Source organism: Oryza sativa, chromosome 1 (genome assembly GCF_034140825.1).
Source record: "Oryza sativa Japonica Group chromosome 1, ASM3414082v1".
NCBI lineage: Eukaryota > Viridiplantae > Streptophyta > Magnoliopsida > Poales > Poaceae > Oryza > Oryza sativa.
The window spans coordinates 5,807,306-5,829,140 of NC_089035.1; the positions used below are offsets into that span (position 1 = coordinate 5,807,306).

The 21,835-nt window shown below is 47.8% G+C and overlaps 4 protein-coding genes across 9 annotated transcripts; 2 read left to right on the forward strand and 2 right to left on the reverse strand.

Annotated features, from left to right (window-relative positions):
• Positions 1-1,626: 1,626 nt before the first annotated feature.
• LOC4327092 (putative CBL-interacting protein kinase 13) lies at positions 1,627-3,734 on the forward strand. Its single transcript, NM_001409043.1, has one exon. The coding sequence runs from the start codon at positions 1,874-1,876 to the stop codon at positions 3,407-3,409; it is 1,536 nt and encodes a 511-aa protein (NP_001395972.1). The 5' UTR covers positions 1,627-1,873; the 3' UTR covers positions 3,410-3,734.
• A 6,525-nt stretch (positions 3,735-10,259) lies between these two features.
• Positions 10,260-10,749, forward strand: LOC9271100 (uncharacterized). Its single transcript, XM_015766106.3, has 2 exons — positions 10,260-10,380; positions 10,479-10,749. The coding sequence occupies exons 1-2, from the start codon at positions 10,314-10,316 to the stop codon at positions 10,607-10,609; spliced, it is 198 nt and encodes a 65-aa protein (XP_015621592.1). The 5' UTR covers positions 10,260-10,313; the 3' UTR covers positions 10,610-10,749.
• A 1,076-nt stretch (positions 10,750-11,825) lies between these two features.
• LOC4327093 (CBL-interacting protein kinase 5-like) lies at positions 11,826-13,782 on the reverse strand. The gene has a single exon (NM_001406298.1). It carries the CDS (start codon positions 13,450-13,452, stop codon positions 12,067-12,069), a length of 1,386 nt encoding a protein of 461 aa, NP_001393227.1. The 5' UTR covers positions 13,453-13,782; the 3' UTR covers positions 11,826-12,066.
• A 3,315-nt stretch (positions 13,783-17,097) lies between these two features.
• LOC4327094 (protein MALE DISCOVERER 2) lies at positions 17,098-21,550 on the reverse strand. Of its 6 annotated transcripts, none has more exons than XM_015777387.3 (12): positions 20,867-21,550; positions 20,637-20,769; positions 20,263-20,334; positions 19,998-20,141; positions 19,829-19,930; positions 19,649-19,713; positions 19,095-19,550; positions 18,568-18,758; positions 18,351-18,483; positions 18,116-18,273; positions 17,730-17,915; positions 17,098-17,613 (listed from the first exon to the last, which is right to left on the reverse strand). In XM_015777387.3, the coding sequence occupies exons 1-12, from the start codon at positions 21,000-21,002 to the stop codon at positions 17,356-17,358; spliced, it is 2,034 nt and encodes a 677-aa protein (XP_015632873.1). In that variant the 5' UTR covers positions 21,003-21,550; the 3' UTR covers positions 17,098-17,355. The 6 variants fall into 6 exon arrangements, with proteins under 6 accessions (XP_015632873.1, XP_015632865.1, XP_066162849.1 ...); XM_015777379.3 differs by having other exon boundaries at positions 19,631-19,713; positions 20,867-21,476; XM_066306752.1 differs by having other exon boundaries at positions 20,263-20,323; positions 20,867-21,466.
• Between the last annotated feature and the right edge of the window lie 285 nt (positions 21,551-21,835).

Consider the following 21,835-nt stretch of genomic DNA (forward strand, 5'->3'; position numbering starts at 1 on the left):
GGCCGGGCCGGGCCTGGCTCAGTGTTGGAAATGTAAAGGAAAGCCACTGAAAGCAAAATGCTTTCAGTTTTTTTTTTTTTGGAGAAACAAAATGCTTTCATGTTTGTGTGCCATTACTAGAAACTTATATTGCTCATCTAATAAAGTTTATACAAAATGCTTTCTTGTATTTGGGTTGATGAACCCCCTGGCTATATTCTAAATCATCTGGTAAATGATGTAACAATTTTATCATATCAATAAAGCTAGCCGAATGGCATTCCTCCCTCCCAAAAAAAAAGTTTATATGGAATCATGCAGCACTAATCATGGGATTGCTATTATATCAAAAAAAATCATGAGATTTTCAGTGTAAGAATGCAGTTTGCATTTGACCGAAGAGCTAAGCTAGAATACATAATTTCAGATTGGAGAACCCAGATTAATACGCCAGAAATTGGAAAATTGTTTTTGGACATTAGTAGTGTCGGTCACACTCTTCATTTTTACGCTATATTTTGATATTTTCCCGATCTCTGTGTTGGATCTGACGTGTAACACTAAATCTCGGACATACACTTTCTTCCCTATCCATTTTCCCTCTTATATATCATGAGGTATTACGGGCATTGCAAAATTGTTTATCAGATATTGAAGTTTTCTTTTGTATAGTTGTGCCAACCAATATTAATAACATCAATCAGAACAATTCCCGTATCATTTTTCTAAGCTTTTAGATCATTTCATCGTGGCTTGCATGCAACACTACGAAAAAGTAGTTGCTGTGATTGTCCAAATTATGAGGCTTAAGGTCGTGTGTTTGGAAAAATTAAGGAGATTGGGTTAATTACTTGTATTTACACTCAACAAGAATTGCCCCATGGACTCTTGGAGGGTTGAAATGAGAATTTGACAATTGGAATTATTTCTTCATCTACGTACGTTCCAGGAGATCAGTGACCTTGTTGAAACTAAAAGGGCACTGTTTTTGTTTATTGGACTCCAGTCGCAAGTTCGATAATATATAACATACGTTTTATTTGACGATCTCTCTCGAGTTAAAATCACATATGAGCACGCGTGCCACATGTACACACCAAATAATGGAAGAAAATTTTAATGCTTTTCCATGCTGAATTGAGAGAATTATTCCTGAACAATGAAAGAGAGCGATGGCGCGTGTTTATATTTCGCTATGTAGTCAGGACTGTGTTGCTTTTATGTTGCTCAAACTCAGTACATTTTCTGCTTCAAAAAACAAAAATGTTGTGGCCATTACAAGAGTTTAAATAGTACCAGTACATACAGGTGGCATCTAGCAAACATGCCAGTAAGTGGTTCCCACCAACCATTTTCCTACGTGGAGGATAGCAACAACGTGCCCGTAAAGTGTTGAAAATGTCATACTGCACCGACTTTCCAGTCCAACTCAGCACAGACAAATTCAGAAACATTGTCATCACACACACACACACAAAAATCAGAAAAGAAAAAGAGAAAGAACCCTCCAGTCCACCAACCAAATGAAGTGGCATATATCCTTACTCAGAACCAACGGCCAGGATATCACCACAATCCACATCGAACGGTCCAAGAACAACCACATCACCAATGTGCAAATTAGGCAGCTGTCTAACACACTCAATATTTTTTCTAAAGGAAAATTAATTAATGAAAAAAATATATCACCAATGAATTAAAGTCAAACTTTTTTTAAGCAAGCTGGCAGCTAGCCTAGCACACTCTCCATCATCTTCTCCAAAAACACACTCAAAAACTCTATATAAAGAAGCATGCGCCCCTCTCCATTATCTTCTCTCTTCCTCCATTTCCCTCCCATTATTTTGTGTTAAGCTTGTTCGTTAGTGGTGGTGGCGTTCTTGCTGGATCATCAATGGCGCGGATGGGGATCAGCAAGGGAGGCAGCGGCAAGGAGGCGAAGAAGCCGCCGCTGCTGCTGGGGCGATTCGAGGTCGGGAAGCTGCTGGGGCAGGGCAACTTCGCCAAGGTGTACCACGCGCGCAACGTGGCCACCGGCGAGGAGGTGGCGATCAAGGTGATGGAGAAGGAGAAGATCTTCAAGTCGGGGCTCACGGCGCACATCAAGCGGGAGATCGCCGTGCTCCGGCGCGTCCGCCACCCGCACATCGTGCAGCTGTACGAGGTGATGGCCACCAAGCTCCGGATCTACTTCGTCATGGAGTACGTCCGCGGCGGCGAGCTGTTCGCGCGCGTGGCGCGGGGGCGGCTGCCCGAGGCCGACGCGCGGCGCTACTTCCAGCAGCTGGTGTCCGCCGTCGCGTTCTGCCACGCGCGCGGGGTGTTCCACCGCGACATCAAGCCGGAGAACCTCCTCGTCGACGACGCCGGCGACCTCAAGGTGTCCGACTTCGGGCTCTCCGCGGTGGCGGACGGGATGCGGCGCGACGGGCTGTTCCACACGTTCTGCGGCACGCCGGCGTACGTCGCGCCGGAGGTGCTGTCGCGCCGCGGGTACGACGCCGCCGGGGCCGACCTCTGGTCCTGCGGCGTCGTGCTCTTCGTCCTCATGGCCGGCTACCTCCCCTTCCAGGACCGCAACCTCGCCGGCATGTACCGCAAGATCCACAAGGGCGACTTCCGCTGCCCCAAGTGGTTCTCGCCGGAGCTCATCCGCCTCCTCCGCGGCGTCCTCGTCACCAACCCGCAGCGCCGCGCCACCGCCGAGGGGATCATGGAGAACGAGTGGTTCAAGATCGGCTTCCGCCGCTTCTCCTTCCGCGTCGAGGACGACCGCACCTTCACCTGCTTCGAACTTGACGACGACGCCGCCGTCGACGCGCCCACCTCGCCGCCGGACACGCCGCGGACAGTGGACAGCGGCGACGTCGGCGCTGCTCCGACGCGACCAAGAAAAGCCGGGAGCCTGACGTCGTGCGACTCGGCGCCGTCGTTGCTGGAAGGGAGATTCGGGCTGGGAGGGAGCTCGCGGCGGCGGTCGAGCCTGAACGCGTTCGACATCATCTCCTTCTCCCCGGGGTTCGACCTCTCAGGACTGTTCGATCAGGACGACGGCGGCGGCGCCGGCGCCGGCAGCATCCCGGAGCAGCAGAAACACACGGCGAGGTTCGTGTCGGCGGCGCCGGTGGAGGTGATCGTGGCGACGCTGGAGGCGGCCGCGGCGGCGGCGGGCATGGCGGTGCGGGAGAGGGAGGACGGGTCGATCAGCATGGAGGGGACACGCGAGGGCGAGCACGGCGCGCTGGCGGTGGCCGCGGAGATCTACGAGCTCACGCCGGAGCTGGTGGTGGTGGAGGTGCGGCGGAAGGCCGGCGGCGCCGCCGAGTACGAGGAGTTCTTCCGGGCGCGGCTCAAGCCAAGCCTCCGCGAGCTCGTCTGCGACGACCGGCCATGCCCGGAGGACTCCGGCGAGCTCTCCCGGAGCCTTTGACCGTCGCCGGCACACGACACGTACGGCGTGCATGCATTGCACGTTCCTAGCTTGTCCATATGTACGTAGAAATTTATGTACGTACATATATACGCACGTATGCGAGGAAGTATATATATACGTGTATATATACACGACAAAATAATTGATTTTGCAATGAGAAATGTGTTTCTGTGTGTAGAGTAGTATAGTACTCCTAATTAATTATTTAATTTGAGTGTTAGGAGACCACATGTATATTTATAGCTCTGTAAACCATGAGATTTGTTGTTGTTGATGTGTTCACCGTGTATTTGGAGATGGAAATGCAATCGATTCATTCGTGACAAAACACAATATTCATTGACATTTTTTTTTTCAAGTTTGCATGATTTATGAAAGAGTCAGATATGAAAAATGGAAATAGTTATGAGTGTCAGAGTGTTACACAAGGACTAGTGAATCATAAATTCATAATGCTGTTTATTTTGGGAAATTAATGCCAGAATGTGATGCAGCAGCAGCTTCAACTGCAGAGACAATAAAACCTAGAAAAGAAAAGAACCCAAAAAAATGTTTTTTCTTTGAGAGAGAGAGAAGAGAACCCAAAAATATTGGTGGTGCACAACCTCTCAGTTTCGGGACAGCTATCAAAACGATGTTAAAGAAAAAACTTAATTGCAAAGTTTCAATATTTTTTTAGCTTCACATCAAGGCCAAAGCATATGGACCAAGAATTAATTTTTCAGTTTATCAAACTGTCCATTGATTAAACAATCTTGACGAAGCAGCCAGAAGATCACTGTCTTTATGTTTGTCCGTTACACGTTGGCTCAAATTTGACATTTCTGGTCACCAAAATCTCCCATATTTTGGCTTTGTTTACCTGATTCTCCGCTAAACTCCTGTTGCGTCTGCACACGTACGTACTGTCACGGAAGAAGAGAAATCCGTTACGTAATTTGTCGAGAAAAACAGGACAGATGTTAACATTTAACGTGGCCAATCACTATTATATGGCGAATTACGTCGGGGATTCAAATATTTTAACGGAAAAATTAAGATACAGTTCGGACTTTGAGCTGCCACTGCCCACTGGAGTGGTGTATTGTCCAACAAGTACGCTTGATCTGCCCTTGTTTCTTGGCTAGTGGCTCGCCAGCAGGGTTGCATTTTTAAATGGGTTCATTTTCTGATTTTTCATGGATTGGTCACTTGGTTACTACTCGTAGTAGCAACTTCTGGAACTGGATGAAGTAGATGAGGTTAGGTTGGTGCCTGCGTTTTTTATATTACAAAAAAGAAAGAGAGAGAGAGAGAGAGAGAGAGAGAGAGAGAGAGAGAGAGAGAGAGAGAGAGAGAGAGAGAGGAAAACTGCGCACACATCGGGACTTTGCGCTGAGAAGGCCGCTCGAGTTGATTCTACTTCAAGAATTTGAAGGGTGAGCTTGCAATTTTACATTGCTATACTTAGGCATCGAAGGAATAGAGGAATTTTGTGGAAAATTTTTGGGGAATTGAAGAAATTTATATGTAAATTCCTATAATTTTAAGGAGACATCGTCAAATTTTGAAACTACTTTAGAAGATAGTTATATAAATAATTATAATAAATCAAATTAAGTTTTTAAATATAATGAAACCAATGAATTTCTCTATTTTGTAATAATAATGTTATCTCTTTTTTAAATGTGCAACTTTTAAATGTACGAAGTTGTTAACTTTCGAACATGGCATTTCCTTATTTATCTTATTCAAAAATTACATAAGTATCATTTAATTTTTACTTTAAATTATATTTTATATATTTATACTAATTTTGTGAACAAAATAAATAATCAAACATTATCACCAAAAAGCCAACAATGCCATGCAAGTAAAAAAAAAGGAGGGAGTAATATCTTTTCAGGCCCATGTAGCAATGTACTACTCTATGCATTAGGAAGCCCAATACCCAAATTTAACAGGAATAAGTTCACTTTACGTCCCTCTATTTGTCGCTCAGTTCGATTTTCATCCCTGAACCACAAAACCGGGTACAACCCGTCCCCAAACTTACGAAAACAAGACACATAAGGTCCTAAGGCAGTTTGGATAGCGGTTTTGGCTGACGTGGTGCCTACGTGGCTGGTTTGACTAGGTCTCAGTCCCACGTGGCATTGACATGGCGCATACGTGGCAATTATATGTAGGAAAAATAATAAAAACCGTAGGCCCACATGTCAGCTACACAAAAAAATAATTTAAAAATGGTAGGGCCCACGTGGCGCCCCACATGTCAGTCTCACCTCTCTTCTTCCTCATCCTCACTCATCTCTTCTTCTCTCTCCCTCTCTACTTTCCTCTTCCCGACCTCGGCGAGGTGGCGCCCTCGGCCACCTCACGCGCCACCGCCGCACTCCACCTCCAAGCCACCGCCTTCCTCTCCCCTCCTCCCCCATGTCACACCCTGAAGTTCTCCTCCCAAGCCTAAAATTTAATTTATAAATGACCCTAAGAAAATGCCGGTGCAAATCAAAAGAAAACCCTAAGAAAGTAATACAAATAATAATCGAATCTGGCATGTGGAATTTTTCTTGAGTTTTACATGCCGAAATACGCTAACAAGATTTTTAGTGGAATTTTCAGAGCCCTAGAAATAATTTTAACCAATTAAAATTGAGCAAGCAATATTTTAATTCCAGGGAAAATCCTTTTCTTCCTTTTTCTTTTTCTTTTTCCCCCTTTTCTTTTCGAGTGGGCCGCCGGCCCATTCTCCTTCCTCCTCTCCCCTCCGCTGGGCCGGCCGAAGGCCGAGGCCCAGCTAGGCCGGCCGCCTCCCTCCTCCCACCCGGGACGCCGACAGGTGGGCCCCACCTGTCGGGCCCGTCTCCTACCTCGCGCCCGCGCCGCCGCGCCCGCAACCGCCGCCGCGTCCACGCCTCCGCCTCCTCCGGGCCACGTCGGTCACGCCCGCGCATGCGCCGCACCTCCCTCGCCCACTCCCCTATCTCTCCCGCCCGCGCCCACGCCCGAGATGGCCGGGATTCGATTTTCGAATCCCGCCTCTCTCTCTCCTCTCCCACTCCCCCACGTTGGCCGGCGGAATCTCGCCCCTACCGGCCACGTCCAAGACTACCCTCCCCTATTTAAGCTCCGCCGTCGCCCCCTCTCTCTTTTTCCCCATTTCGCCGAACTCTCCCGAGCTCCCCATCGCTCCCGCGCCGTGCACCCACCCGCCGCGCCTTTCCCGCCGCTCCGGCCGCTGCTAGCCGCCGCTAGGCTCGCCGCCGCACCGCGCCGTCGCCGCCGTCGGGTTCGCAAGGACGAACTCCACCCCGTCCGCCCTTCCTCCGTCGGGATTCGTCGCCGGAATTCGCATCCCCTTGCGCTCCGGTGAGTTCTACCTCTACCGCCGCCTTCGGCCATGGATGCCGGCCGCCATGGTTCATCTCCCTCTCTCTCTCCTCCTTCCTTAGGGCACCCCAAAGCCCGTCCGCCGGTTGCCGTCATCCTCCCATGGCTTGCCGTCGCCGTTCGCCGTCGTCTTCCTCCACGCCGGCCACCCTCGGTGAGGCGTCCTCTCCCCTCTACTCCCCTCCCTCTCCTTCCTAACCGCCGCTTAGCGCCGCCGCCTTCACGTCGCCTTTGCGCCGCCGCCTCCTCCGCCGGTTGCCGTCGTCGGCAACGCGTGCGCGCGCGCCGTCGCCATCGCCGTGGCCGGTCGGCCGGCCTTGAGCCGAGCCGAGCCGGGTCGCCGCCGCCCGTCCGATCAGCCCCGGGGGCGATCTGGGCCGTCGGTCCCGTGGACCGGCGGTGGACCACCCACGTGGTCCCGGTCCACGGTGGACCGCCCCTCCTTGAGCCGCTGCCGAGTGGCACCCACGTGCCGGCGCCCCTTTTCCCTCTCTCCCGAGCGGCTGACCGGTGGGCCCCGCATGTCGGCACCGCGCCCCCCCTTGATGACGTCAGCCCTGGGAATTATTGCGCAATAAATTATTTAAGGACTTTTTGTTATAGTAATAAACACAGTGAATCTTCTAAAATTCATAACTAATTCATCCGTGCTCCGTTTAAGCCCATTCAAGTCTCAGTAAATCAAGAAAAATGCGTAGAATCCATTAAAAATGGTTTTGTTCTCTGTTTCAGTAGTCTTATAGCCTGTTTGTATTGTTTGCTTTATATGTCGCCTAGATTCCGGTTCTTCCGACGCTCCGGTGTACTTCGAGATAGTCGCCGAGGTTCCTCCAGCTGCAGAGCAAGGCAAGTCATGCCTGTCACTTGAACATGTTGATCCTATATTGCAAATGCTCTATTGTTTTTCTTCAAATACTGCATCGTTTTATAATGTTACTATGGGATGTTTACCTATTGTTACAGCCATGCTATTTTGGTACCCTGCTCTTTTGTTAGCTCGGGTTATAACATGAATAGACGTTGGACTAGGAGTTACTTAGCCATGCTTAGTTCAACTAGCACACAATGGGGAAATCTCATTTAAAATATAGACTGTAGGTTCATATGATAATGTTGGTTTAGTACCACCGCTTTGGTGTTGGTTAATTAAAATGAATCACATGGTGGGCTGTGCGTGCATGGTTTTGCTGGTCGCACCCATGGCAGTTAAGGACCGGTTCGCGGGAAGCCCTGGAAGAACTTATCGTACTTACCACAAGCCAGCGTGGGCAACGGCTGGGCTTGTAGTGTAGCTTTCCTCTAGCTGACGCATCCAGGCAAGGGTGAGCGTGATGGAGCGGGGCGGGCCCTGCGACGGCCTCTGTCGTTTTCGGATTCACCTAGGCACGAGAGAGGACTGCCCGCTGCCTTGCGAGGAGTGGGGGTGAAACCTGAGGTGTGGTGTGCTTGGTTAGAGGGGGTTATGCGAAGGGTCCTGTCACGGCCTCTTTCCGGTATGTCGTGGTGACATGTCGGCGCACGGTAACGTGTCGTGGGGCTGTGTCTTGTGGGTACAGTTGTACACCTCTGATCAGAGTAAAACTATTTGAATAGCCGTGCCCGCGGTTATAGGCGGTCAACCAGATTCACCGTGATTAGACTCACCCTAGTTTAGTCTAATGAAATTGGATAGTATAGGTGGATGGTTGGGTCCTGTTGCAACGTGGGATAGCGTTGGACAGCGGATGATTAATATTGATTAATTATTACAACTGTTTAATTCTTTCAAATTCTGTTTATAAATGCTCGCTTTATGCAAATGAACCACTCTAGCTCTCCTTTGATATTTTCCTGCATCATACCCCTATTCCGGTATGACTTGCTGAGTACAGTGGGTAGTACTCAGTCTTGCTCTATTTTTCCCCAACCCCAGAGTATGAGTATGTGTCGGATGGTGGTTTCTCCGAGGTGTAGGCTTCGTTCGTGCCGTCGAGGATGCCTGTGGAGTGGTGTTCCCGCTGCAGATCAAGTCAAGGCTTAGCTCCTGTTATCTTTCGTTTTTCCGCTGCATTTATGTAAGACTTTTATGATGTTTGTAAGACGTGGATCTGAATGTCAACATTGTCGTTTGTGTACCCCGGCCGGTCCTGGACGGGGATTTTAATACACATTCTGCTTAGAATTCTATTCGGGAATTTCTGGGCGTGACACCCCACCCTCGCCGCCACCGGTCCCGGTCATCTTGGTGGTGTGTTGATGGCGTCGTCGCGCATCCCAACCGGCCTCCGGCTGGACTTGGAGATGGTGAAGGCGGTGGCGCCGCCCGGTGGTGCGGCGGCGGCACATTCCTCAATCGACTGCGGACGGCAACCTTGGTGAGGTGGGGAGGAGGCGGCAGGGAAGCCGGCCGCGCGGTGCTCCTCTCGCCCGCCGGCCGCCACTCCTCTCTTTCACCGCCGTGTGCCGCTCCTCTCGTTCCGGCCACCACCACAACTCCTCGCCCGTGCACCGAAAGGAGGGAAAAGAAAATGCGGCGGTGAATCGCTGCTCGAGCTCGTCAATGGCGGAAGACGGAGGTGGATTTGGGGAAAACCCGTCGCCGACGTCAGCGCCTGATTGCACCACCTACTGCTCGCGTCCATGGCCGCCGCCTTGACCAACGCGCGCCAAGCGGCGGCGGCAACGGCGACAACCCCTTGCCGGGATAAAGAGCCCCCGCCGTCGCTCCCCTCGCCCCGCCGATGCTCCGCTTCCACCCGCCGCCCCTCTGCTCCCCCGGCGCCCGCGCCCGCCGTTGCTCCGCCCACCGCCCCGCCGACGCTTCGCTTCCACCTGCCGCCCTCTGCTCCCCTAGCGCCCGGCGCCCGCCGTCGCTCTGCCCACCTCCCCGCCGACGCTCGTCTTCCACCCAACGCTCCTCTGCTCCCCCGGCGCCCTACGCCCGCCGTCCCTCCGCCCGCCGCCCCGCCGACGCTCCGTTTCCACCCGTCGCCCCTCTGCTCCGCCCGGCGCTTGGCGCCCGCCATCGCTCTGCCCACCACTCTGCGCCGCCCCACCGTCGCTTGCCCTTTTGCAGTGTAGGGGAGAGAGAGAGAGAGTGGGGTAGAGGGATGACATGTGGGACCACATGGGCCCCGCTTTTTTATTTTTGTGTGTAGCTGACATGTGGGTCCCACGGTTTTTATTATTTTTTTTGGATCCAATTGACACATAAGCACCACGGTCAATGCCACGTATGTGCCACGTCATCCAAAACCGGCCACAATACTGTCGTGGGACCTCTTGTGCACGGTTTTGTAAGTTGAGGGATGTGTTGTATTCGGTTTTCTGGACTGAGGATGAAAATCAGACTAGGCGACAAATTTAGGGACCTAGAGTGAACTTATTCCAATTTAACACGTGTCTCCTTAGTAGTATGTACTAATGGGCCTGAAGCCCACATGGCCCATAGTCGGATGGTTACTTCCACTTCCACAGGAGCCGAGAGACGAAGCCCAGTTTGAGATTCCCCTCGGCCGAATCCATCTACTCCGGCGAGCCGCCGACCACCATGGCCGCCCCCGCCGGCGAGGCCTCCTCCAAGCTCCTCCGCTTCCTCTGCTTCGTCGGCGCCGGAGGTACGCCGTCCTTCCCTCTCCCCGCGTACATTCGCGCGCGCTAATCAGACGCTCTGACCATTTGGTGGTTGCTGCCCGCGTCTCTTCGTCGTCTCCAGTGATCTGCACCAAGGCCATCAACACGTACCGCGACTACGAGCGCAAGCAGGAGGCCTCCGCCGCGGCCGCCGAAGCGGCGGCGGCGTTGGTAGCGGCCGACCCCGCTCCGGCGACCGCCGCGAAGCCCTGAGGAGGCCCCGTCTTCGCTGGTTAGGGATTTTGGGGTGATGCTGGACACTCCTATAGGGGGAAGACGATAGCTCTGCTGTTTGTAACGTGTCATGAATCTATGATAACATAATTCGTCGGGAATAACATTTTCTTTTGCCATGTGATTTGATACCGCAAATGCTTTGAGGTTGATTTTGCCAACTCGACTGTGGTATGATAATATTAGCACTTCTCTTTCCTACGGAGTCATGAATTGTGTTCATTGTTCCATTGTTTTTTAGCTTTTAATGGTACAAAAAAAAATGCCAGTGCTGTTTTCTTCAGTGTTCTGATTCACTGTTCTGCTATTTCAATGTGGAGGATAATTTATCAAACCATTGATATTGACTGATAAAAATTGATTTATAGTGCTCTTGCAGTTAGGCCTTTTGTATATCCATGTTGGCTGATAGTTAGTTAGATACTTAGGTTTCATTCAGCTCAGGGCCACTTATATGGGTAAGGTGTAACTTGGTGTCTCAAAGAAGGATTCTGCATTTGAAGAGTTTACTCCTAATAATCTGTATATGTATGAAGAGATTTGCTAAGTAGGATATCCTTTTGTCTGCCCTTTGCTCATCATTACCATATTCCATGATGACAGGGCTTGAATTTTCAGGCAACTGGGAGTTCTTGATATGTAAGGGTTCCATAATTTATCTAACTATGCATCAATCACATGATGGAAGAAACTTTCAGATCCTTGCTTTAGTATATTCTTTCAGCAGTTATGGTGAATTTCAGAGGATAATGGAAATAATCTTGTCAGCTTAAGTGGTTTTGTTTATTTTAGGTGAACAACTTGGTAAATTGCACCATTTTATATCCTTTTCTTGTTTAATCTTGGTTCTACTGAATTCTGAAGTAACATGTAATTGTTAAAGCCAGATAATTAGTCCAGCATCCTCGGAATATTCTTTTCTACACATCAATATTTTTTCTTTCTTTCTTTCATATGTCAGTATTCCATTTTGAACATCAAAACGACTAGGAAGTGCTCAACTCACAAGATGACATCCTGGAATGCTTTGGTGGGTCTTACTTATCCTTCATTTTGTCCTCTCTGACAATTTTCCCATGTCAGTTACCATTTCATTCTTGTCATTAACAGATTTCTTTACTGTCATTAATGGATTTCTTTACCCTATTAAGTTTCAATTTCCTAAATGCTGTTTTCTGCAGGTGATGGTATGTTTGTCCCAAAGCAACAAATAAAAACTAAAAGAATGCTGTTGTCAATCTCCCTGTTTCTATTGGTGAAAGAACAGGAGATCCATGTAGACAAACTGCTACTATACAAGGAAAACTGGCAAAAATTATCATCAAAGAGCCCTAAGCCTGATGCTCAAGTGAGAATACTCTCAGGCTCAGCACTTTGATGAAAGGGAAAAGGAGAGAGGAAAATGGATTGTTACTGCATCTCTTATGAGGTTGCACTTAAATGGCATGTCTCGAGATTGACTTAGAGGACTGAGTCAGAGTTGATGACTGTGCCAGTGATGGATGCTCTGACTGACCATCCCAGCAGATGTCCCTGAGAGAAGGTCTTAGGCCCTTGTTGCAGAATTTTTCGTACTCCAACGTGTCCCCTGCAGACTTCTTCACCTCAACAACAAAGAAGGATGGTGTCACTTCAAAGATCTCTGCATCGATCGCGAGCTGCCCTTTCCTCCCTTCTTTGGATCCCTGGAGCTTCACCAGTCCATCCTGCTTCTTCACCTTGAAGCTCTCTGTCTCAGCAATCTGCTCTAGCTTTGACACTATTGCTGATGCTGGTTTTTGTGTCATGAACCGTGAGTCTGCCTTCTGCTCTTTGTCGTTCTCAAACAGGCCTGACAGATCAAATCCTTTGGAGAGGGAGATGATGTCAAATGCATTCAAGCTCACTGGCTTCAAAGAGCTTGCTGGTTCTTTTGCCTTGCCTTCATTGTCCTTGTGATCAGCACTGAAAGCAGTATGGACATCCTTGAGGTTGTTTGATTCATTTGGCTGTGATAGCATCACTGCTGGTTTGTACCCCTTCTTGAACCATGGATGCTCAACTAGCTTCTCAACGGTGATCCTAATGTTTGGATTTGGATCAAGCAGCCTGGACAGAAGCCTTCGGACATCAGTAGTGAACCACTGTGGGAACTTGACATCACCTTTGCTTATCTTCCGGTACATCTCCATTAGATTTGAGTCATGGAATGGGAGGTAGCCAGCAAGCAGAACAAAGAGTATGACACCGCAAGACCATATGTCTGCTTTTGCTCCATCATAGCCCCTCTTATTGATTATCTCTGGTGCAACATATGCAGGTGTGCCACACGTCGTGTGGAGCAGCCCGTCCTGCTTCTGACACTCCTTGAAGGCGCTCAGCCCAAAGTCCGACACTTTGAGGTTGCCATTCTCGTCGACGAGGAGGTTCTCTGGCTTGAGGTCTCGGTGGTAGACACCGCGGCTGTGACAGAAGTCCACAGCCCCTATCAACTGCTGGAAGTACTTCCTCGCAGCATCCTCCTTGAGTCGCCCCCTGGCTACCCTGCTGAAGAGCTCACCACCCCGGACATACTCCATTGCAAAGTATATCTTGCTCTTGCTGGCCATGACCTCGTGCAGCTGGACGATGTTGGGGTGGCGAACGAGGCGCATGATGGAGATCTCTCGCTTGATCTGGTCAATCATGCCGACACGCAATACCTTTTCCTTGTCAATGACCTTGATGGCGACGCTCTGGTTGGATGCAAGGTTCCGTGCATGGTACACCTTGGCGAAGGTGCCTTGCCCGAGCATGCGGCCGAGCTCATACCGGTTCATGAGGATGGACGCCTTCTTCTCCATCCTGCTGGATTCTTCAGGGATTCTTCAGTGCAAAAGAAGCAAATGGGGGGATTTGTTTACAAGCGCCTACTCTGCGCCACTTCAGGCCTCCTTCCTCCCTCCCTGATCCATGTAATGGAAGGGTGAGAGGGAGGAGAGGTGAAGGGCGAGAGTGCGCGCTGTGTTTGGGAAAATCCAAGACACGATTGGTGTATTTGGGATCCTCCTAGGAGGAAGGAGAAAAAGAGAGAGAGTTCTATGGTGGCTAGTGCTTCCCTTGTGACATGAGGCTGGGGCTCACTTCTCTGGAGATGGAAGAGGATGCCTAAAAATAGGCCAGGTGTTTGTGTTGAGCGGCTGTAGTTTTGCATGCTATTTGTAGGATCAGTGGTGCGCTCTAAATTCATCCATGTTACACCTTTACATCCTCTATGTAGTTAATACATGTGTCTTTCATGATGGGGATCTGCAAAATGAATTATGTGAACGGTGATTGAATTGCATCTATCATTGGTTTCTTTCAGATATGAAATGGATGAGGCGTTATCTCTACGATCTACTTGTGGCAATTGATAGCGTGTTCTGGGTGCAGCTGCAGGCACCGTATCATTCAGCTGCATGTGGCAAACCTAATAACATGGCATCACCCTGCATGTTACTTTTAGATTTTCTTTTAAGAGCTGCATGTGTCAAGATATGTTTCTTCATCCTCTTGAAACAAAAAAAAAAGTTCTGCAGAGTTTGGCTGTCATTAAAGACCTTAACCTAACTCTAGTGTTATGTGCACATGACTAATACCAAACCTTGCTCACTCAGTTTTGTCAGTGTATTTGTATTATATTGTGTCTATCAAAGTTACTTTATCTGTTTCATATTATAATATATTTTGGATTTTGAATAGATTTATATTTCATTTGTTTCATATTATAATATGTTTTGGATTTTGAATAGATTTATATATGGATCTACGTATATACTTTACATATGTATCTAAATTCATATAGATGTTAATGAATCTAACACGAAAGATAGAGATGCCAAGACATCTTGTAACGTGGACGGGGGAGTACATATTTGAAACCAATCATGCACTGTGCTGAATTCGAAACTTTTTTTTTCATTTTTTGTGAGAAGAACTCGTCAGGGTGTACGAGCCAAGGCAGGCCTCACGGTTAGGTTGCCAGTTTGCCACAAACGTCAAGGTTCTCGCAGGATACACGCGGTGAGCGAAAATGGGACATTTGGTTGGCTGTAAATTGGCACAGATGAATTCAGAAAATGCAGCTTTCTACTAGTCACCTTCAGATATTTAGCTAGCTTCCAATCCGTCCCATTCTGGCGTTCTCTGAACACGATTATCGTGTACATGAGACCCTTCATTACCTTCAGAAATAGGTAGATGAATTAAGTAAATAATTAACAAGTTTTAGCCATAGAATATGTCACAGCTTGCTGGCTTGCCAAAGGCCACAGTTCAAGCAATGCTAAATCCACTTATATCAAGAGCACAGGCTATTTGCATGACTAATTTACAGGGAGCCAGATACTCATCTGCATGTGACTTTTCGGAGGCTTTTAAGTTAAGTTTGACAGATTACACCTGTCACATCAAGAAAATCGATTTGGCATGATCGGTTTAAATTTGACAGATGCAGATTATGTATTATTGGTATATGATTAACATGATTATGTGGGATAGACGGATAAGAAAAGAACAGGCGTTCAATCTTATTTGGCAACAGTTAGATATAAATTGCATTAATTTGAATTGGAACAGGTATCTCTGTCAGAGTAAACTTCATTCAGTTAAGTCATGCAAATAATTGAAACTGTACCATCCAGAGAGTATTACTACTACTTCATCTTTGCTAGGACAAGTAGCTGAACTTTTCTTTGATTACCCAATCAACAACTACTTGTTCTTCAATAGTTAAAGAAAAAAAAAACAGTATGCACACTTTTTATCAATCATGTACGGGATGATTACAAACCCCTAAAATCTCTACTTTTTTTATGAGTAAATTTCACAAAACTACAGATATTTGATCAAACTATCACAAAACTAAATCATTAATCTGTTACAGTTATACGTCAGGGTCGTTCCATGTGGCAAACATGCGGTTTATATGATCTGTCACAAGTTGTACCTGAACTCAGACATCCAAAAATCTGAAATTTCTCAAAATTAACATGAATTTTGTGATGGAACCACGTAGCTTTCTGAATAATTGTACCTGATTTCCATGAGCAACAAAGACAGGTAAGAAAGCCGGAGCCATGCATTGGTTAGGGAATTTGCCAGACACTGGATTAGCATTATTGGTATTGGTGAAACAGTCGTGAGCAGCATGCAAATACTAGTGTATGCTGGTTATTCAGAAATTTAAAAACTTCAAATATTGGTGTCAAGTGCTTTTGCCTTCTTTAGGAGACAGTTTGTAGTATCTTGTATGCCCTATGATATATTGAATAGATATACAGACATGGACGACTATATCCGAATTAACTTTGCAAATATACTATTCATTAAATTTTTTCTTAGAAATATTCAGGATGCAAAATCTTTTACACAAAAATACCATCAGTCTTGCACAATCATTGTGCGAAAATGGCGTGGAAATGACGTCGCGACCAGTATCACGCAGTAAAATTGCGAGACCGCACGGTCTCGCGCGGTTCCGGTGCGAGACCGCGCGGTCTCGCTCAAGCAAACAGCGATACCGCTCAAGTAATCAACGCTATCGCTCAAGCAAAGAGCGACACCATGCCTTGCCGTTTTAATTAGCGGTTAATTATTATGATTAGCGATTAATTAATAATCAAAATAATTAATCACCAATTATTATTAGTTAATTGTTAATTAAGTAATTAATCACTAATTAAATGGATCCCATTAGACAATGTCGCTGATTGCTTCTACGAGACCGAACGGTCTCGCTCTTCCATTCCGCGAGACCGCACGGTCTCACGCTTTCGCTGCACGATACCTCCCGTGACGTGATCCCCACGTCATTTTCGTGCAACGGAAATGCGACACCGATGGTATATTTCTGCACAAGTTTTTGCATCACGAATATTCCTGAGAAAAAAATTAAATGAACAGTATATTTTCAAATTTAATTCGACTATATCCCATGTGAAATTTTTTAGGCATCTCATTGACCAGCTAATAATTTTCAAGTCCAAAAAGATTGGCTTTTGCTTTAAGTTTGCATTTTTAATGTACAAAACAGGCAGCATCTATTTATCAATTTGTAGCTATATTAATCAGGCATAAAAGCAATCGTAATGCATCAAGTATATTTAAACTACTTTATGGGTGTATTGCACGAACATAATCAAATAAAAAGAACATCTTATGATCTTATATAACACACTGGGGTACACAACCAAAACAATCCTAAACTATGGCATCATGCCGCTGTGAAAATGCTGTACTTTCATTAAGTACATAGCGACCTTTCACTTTTCATGCCACTTCCTGATCCAGGTAGTGCTAAATTATATAATACACACTATTTATGCACATTACACAGATGTCCCTATAAATTATGTTGTTCTTGTATCTATGGTCTTTTTTTATCGGATCTACTTTATTTCAATTGTGAAGAGCCATATCTCCAACAATTTCATTTTATCTTATCTTGCTGATTAGCTTCAAGTTAATGGAATAACAGCAGCGAACTTGCTTGATTTTTACACTGATCAAACTTATAAATATTCATACAAATCACATTCCATTCTTGTGTAAAGATCAATGCACATTAGACCCAATAGTTGCACATCTGTCACACGACATTTTTTTTCATAGGATCAAGAACATGAATTCTGCACATAAACAGGCTTTTTCCTTTAGCCTTGTGAAGAGGGATGCTGCCGCGAGTATTGGTTCACCAGCAACAGTATACATCACTGATCAATCTACTAGGTTGCCTCTGCAGAGAGTATCTCGAGCTCAGCCCACCAGAGAGGCGAGAGCCGCGGCGTCGCTGCCTCCGGCGAGATGTTGAGAGCTTGTCTCAGCTTGCGGGTGGCGTCTCTCATCGTCGGCCTCTGATCTGAGTCGGGATCAATGCACTCCTGAATCACCTCGCAGACGGCCTCCAGCTCGTTGGCGTTGTGTTCCTTCAGCGACGCGTCGACGAGCTTGCTGTAGCTCTTGCCCTTCAGATACTCAGCGGCCTGTGGCAAAGGGAGATTCAATTTGGAATTGTGTTTTGCTAGAAATCAAGCTTCCTTCTTAAAGAGGAGAAGAGTTGGGGTTTTCTTGGAGTTTATTTGGGTTTGCATGATTTTACCCAGTTGCACATGGATTTTTGGTCGTCTGCTTCAGGGAGCTTTCCGGATATGATCTCTATCAGAAGCGTGCCAAAGCAGTAGACGTTGCTCGCGATATCAGGAGGACATTCAGAACGGCTGCTGCTATCCTCCTTTGCAGTCTTTGCTTTTATGGCGACTTCTTTCCAGATACCAACATCAGCAATCTGCACAAGAAGAGTACATAGCATCACACTAGCTCAAGGGAAGGGTCATGCTAATCATCCATTTTAATCAATTCAACCTTGTGTCGTAATGCCAAATGACATGTTATTGAGCAACAAATTAGATGCGCAATTCAGCTGCTTCAAATGAGTGGCAACACTACATATGTTACCGAGATCACTACAGCTAATTGAAACTGTACCTTGGCAGCATAATCATCTGTCATGAAAATTGTGTCGGAGCGCATGTCGGTTATCGCAACAGGTGGATTGAGATCATGGTGCATGTATTGGAGACAGTATGCCACACCCATGATGATCCTCATCCTTGCAGCCCAGTCCAGATGCTCAAATTCTTTGACTGCAAAACAAGCGCATTCAATGAGCAGAATAGTTTCCATATGTGTGAGGAAGTCATGAAAAAATAAAACAACTTACGGTGGAGATGCTCAGAGAGAGTGCCATTTGGAGCATACTCGAACACCATCATTCTCATGAAGGGTTGATTTTCCAGGCAATAACCTAGGAGGTTGATGAAATTCTTGTGGTTTACTCTTGATAGTGTGTCTATCTACACAAGCAAATCAGGGGATTAGCGAAGATCTAGCATTGAAGGATTTACTGCTCCAACTAGAACATGTAGGAAGCCATGGACCTGTTTTCTGAAGCATGTCTCTGAACTCTTAGGCCACTCTTTGAGCGACAAAATGGCAGTGGAAACAACACTGATCTCAACTCCGCTAGATAATGTCCCTTTGAACACGGTGCAGCTAGGGAAAGTGTTGATTATGTTACTGAAATCCTCACAAGCGGCTTCGAGTTCAGGTCTGTTTAGCTTTGGAACACCTGAATGCAACAATTTACATACAGAAGATTAACTGCATTACCTAGAGACTCTGAAATATAATAATAAAAAAAAGAAATCCAAATAACTTCCTGAACTGACCATGGGCCAGTTCCAAATATGAATATCGAGCAGCTTAAATATTAATTGGTTCACAAAAGGTGAGCAGGTCCTTGAAAATTTGTCAGGCTATAAGAGTAATGCAAAATAGCTATGCAACTATGCGAATTTTGTTATAGATGATAGATTTGTACTTGGCAGGTAGTTCCTGTTTTTTCTGCATGCAATGTATCTACTTCCCAAACCATAAAAGCAGATAGGATAATAAGAATGTTTACCTGTTACAAATGCTTTCTGAAGTGGGCCACTTAGACCCGTTTTCCAAGGTCCTATTGCCGCACGCCCTCGCTTCCGCCAGACCAAGATTGGAGCCACAATCAGGCTAATCAGCAATATTGCAGCTGGAATTATCATAAAATATGCCCACTTGCTGTGCTTTGAACCAGACACTTCATCGGTTGATTGATTTGCTGCTCCAGACTGCATTGCAGCAGCATCAGTATTTACAGCTGATTCCAGAACTTCGGCCTCTGAATTTGGGAATGCAGAGAATGAACCACTCCCTAAAGAGAGAACATCAATAGCCCTTTGGATCTCTTCTGAATTTACAGGGCCAGAAGATTTAGCATAATTCCCTGAAAGGGCAGGCAGATTGCCAACTTCACCGAGCAGCCTGCGGCCCACGGCACTTGCAAAGGACTGCAAATTTTGCATAATGTGTGGCTCGCCTAGACCTGACAGACATAAAACAATGTAAAATTAATGTTTAATGCTGTGCATAACAAAAGGAAGAAAGGCTGATTATTTATACAACTTTTGAATGTGCGGTTACTTGCTAGGTTGGTGGAGTATTTCTCTCGGAGATCACTGAAAGAAGTCCAATCCTTAAACCCCGCCCTGTAAAATAAAGATCTGTTAGGTGAGATAAAACCTTTAGAAATTAAAAAAAAATGGAAATGATTAGGAGGCTATAAGCAACTGAAAAGGTAACACACCAAAATAGCCCACATACCAGCAACCTAATTTTCTGCTCAAGCATCCTGCCTGCTCATCAGATATATCTTGAATGTGCAAAGAAGAGATATCATCTTGGAACTGATTGTCATGAAGTGACCTGACAGATGATAATTGCTCATTATACGAAATAACTAGCAGAGAGTGAAGCACCCAATTAGACTTACAGCTGCTTGAGCAGTGGCATTGCCATTAATTCTTCTGGAATCGTTCCATCCAAGTTGTTGCTGCTCAAATCCAGTACTTCAAGGGCAGTTAACCCTCCGAACTCTTTGGGAATTTTCCCACGGAAATTGTTGTTTCGAAGAATGCTGGGTAAGCATAACCAGTAGGAATAATATCAGTCAACCCGTGGATTCCACAGAGCATAATCCGTTGAACTAGCTGAAAAGAAACTAAGTTCAGATCATCCATACAGTTCTAAGCACTCACAGAGATTTCAAAAGTTGAAGACGTCCAATCTCAGGTGCGAGAGTTCCCACCAATTCTCGGCCTGTTAAGTTCCTACATGTTCACACAGATAAGAACTCATATGCACAATTAAGAACATCAATATGCCAGGATAAAGAAACATCGTAGTAAGAAATGCGGTTTTGAACAGTCATGCTAATGACAAAGAACAAACCATTTCCTGCATAAAAACCACCAATTTTGGTATCATCGAAATTAGTTCATTTAACTACGTTTTTCACATGGAAATGCATCGAACATCAATTCAATTTGGATCTTCAGGAACAAAAAACTAATTTAGTGGCTTACACAGGAGACATTGTATCGGGGGAAAACATAGAGAAAAACAGACTTACAAAATCTCAACTTTACCGTCAAAGCAATGCACGCCGGACCATCTGCAGGGCGTGGCGTCTGCCGGATCCCAATCCCGCAAGGCGCCATGGGGGTCAGCCTCCACCCTCTCCCTCAGCTCGAGCAACGCCATTCCTGCACGCAGGAAGCACGACGCCATGGGAGGTCAGACCAAGCAACACGGCTACCAGCCTACCACCACCATGGCAAGCTGCTCCTCTGGGGCCGTTACCTTCGCCGTTGAGCGTGGCGCCGCCGCGCCCCGCCTGCGCCTGGAGCAGCACGAGGAAGACGAAGAGCAGGTGACGCAGCGCGTCGCGGAGGTGGGGCCCGACGGTGGCGCGGCGAGGCCCCCACCGCGCACCCATGGCGACGGGGGAGGAGCGCCTCCCGGACAATGGCAGCCCGGCGGCCACCCGCCGCTGCCGCCGCCCTCTTCCGGCCGAGAATGTGGGGGAGGGAATCAAGAACCAGACGAAGCTTAGCGAAACAACCGCGGCGAGCAGAGGCGCTGGCTCCGGTCGATCTCTTCCTCTCCGGCCTCGTCACGACGCCGGGAAAACAAGATCACAAGAGGACGACGACGACGACGACGACGACGACGACACGACGCCGCGGGCGCTGGCTTAGCCCGGCAAAGCCCCGAGGGAGGCCGAGCTATCCGCCGGAGGATCCCATGGGTCGCCTCGCCCGCGCCGGGACGGTGTCTCAGCGGCGGCGTCGGCGAAGAGCTGGTGCTGTCAGCGGCGGAGATGGACGTGGACGGGTTCTCGTCGGGATCGGGTGGTCGGACGACGACGAGGGCGGCGGCGCGAAGGGGGTGGTGGGGGGGATTTCGCGCGCGAAGGTGGCGGGAGGTGGTTAGATTCGGGGTTAGGGGGAGGCGGAGGCAAGGGCCGCGCGCCCGTCGCCGCCGCGCGCGCCAAACCGCTGCCTTGGCGGACTATTTCGGCCATGGGTATCCCTTCCAAGTATAGTTGGCCATATGGCCCGAGGCCCGATGGCCCGGCCCACGGCACAGGAATTTGGCCCGGCCCAAGCACGGCACGGCCCGGTAGCAGTCGGGCCCGTGCCGGCCCGGCACGACTATTGGGCCGTGCCTGGGCCTATGGCTGGGCACGGTGGGCCGGCCCGGCACGGCACGGATCGAGGTCGGCACGATGGGCCGGCCCGGCACGGCACGGCCCAACGGTCGGCACGA

Excerpts from the sequence above, each read along its gene's own strand:
- LOC4327092 (NM_001409043.1), top strand. The coding sequence starts at position 1,874 with ATGGCGCGGATGGGGATCAGCAAGGGAGGCAGCGGCAAGGAGGCGAAG.
- LOC9271100 (XM_015766106.3), top strand. The coding sequence starts at position 10,314 with ATGGCCGCCCCCGCCGGCGAGGCCTCCTCCAAGCTCCTCCGCTTCCTC. Across the intron at positions 10,381-10,478 it reads CTGCTTCGTCGGCGCCGGAG|TGATCTGCACCAAGGCCATC; the intron begins GTACGCCGTCCT and ends CGTCGTCTCCAG.
- LOC4327093 (NM_001406298.1), bottom strand. The coding sequence starts at position 13,452 with ATGGAGAAGAAGGCGTCCATCCTCATGAACCGGTATGAGCTCGGCCGC.
- LOC4327094 (XM_015777379.3), bottom strand. The coding sequence starts at position 21,002 with ATGGGTGCGCGGTGGGGGCCTCGCCGCGCCACCGTCGGGCCCCACCTC. Across the intron at positions 19,714-19,828 it reads AGCAGAAAATTAGGTTGCTG|GGCGGGGTTTAAGGATTGGA; the intron begins GTATGTGGGCTA and ends TTTATTTTACAG. Across the intron at positions 18,759-19,094 it reads TCAGAAAGCATTTGTAACAG|GTGTTCCAAAGCTAAACAGA; the intron begins GTAAACATTCTT and ends TGTTGCATTCAG.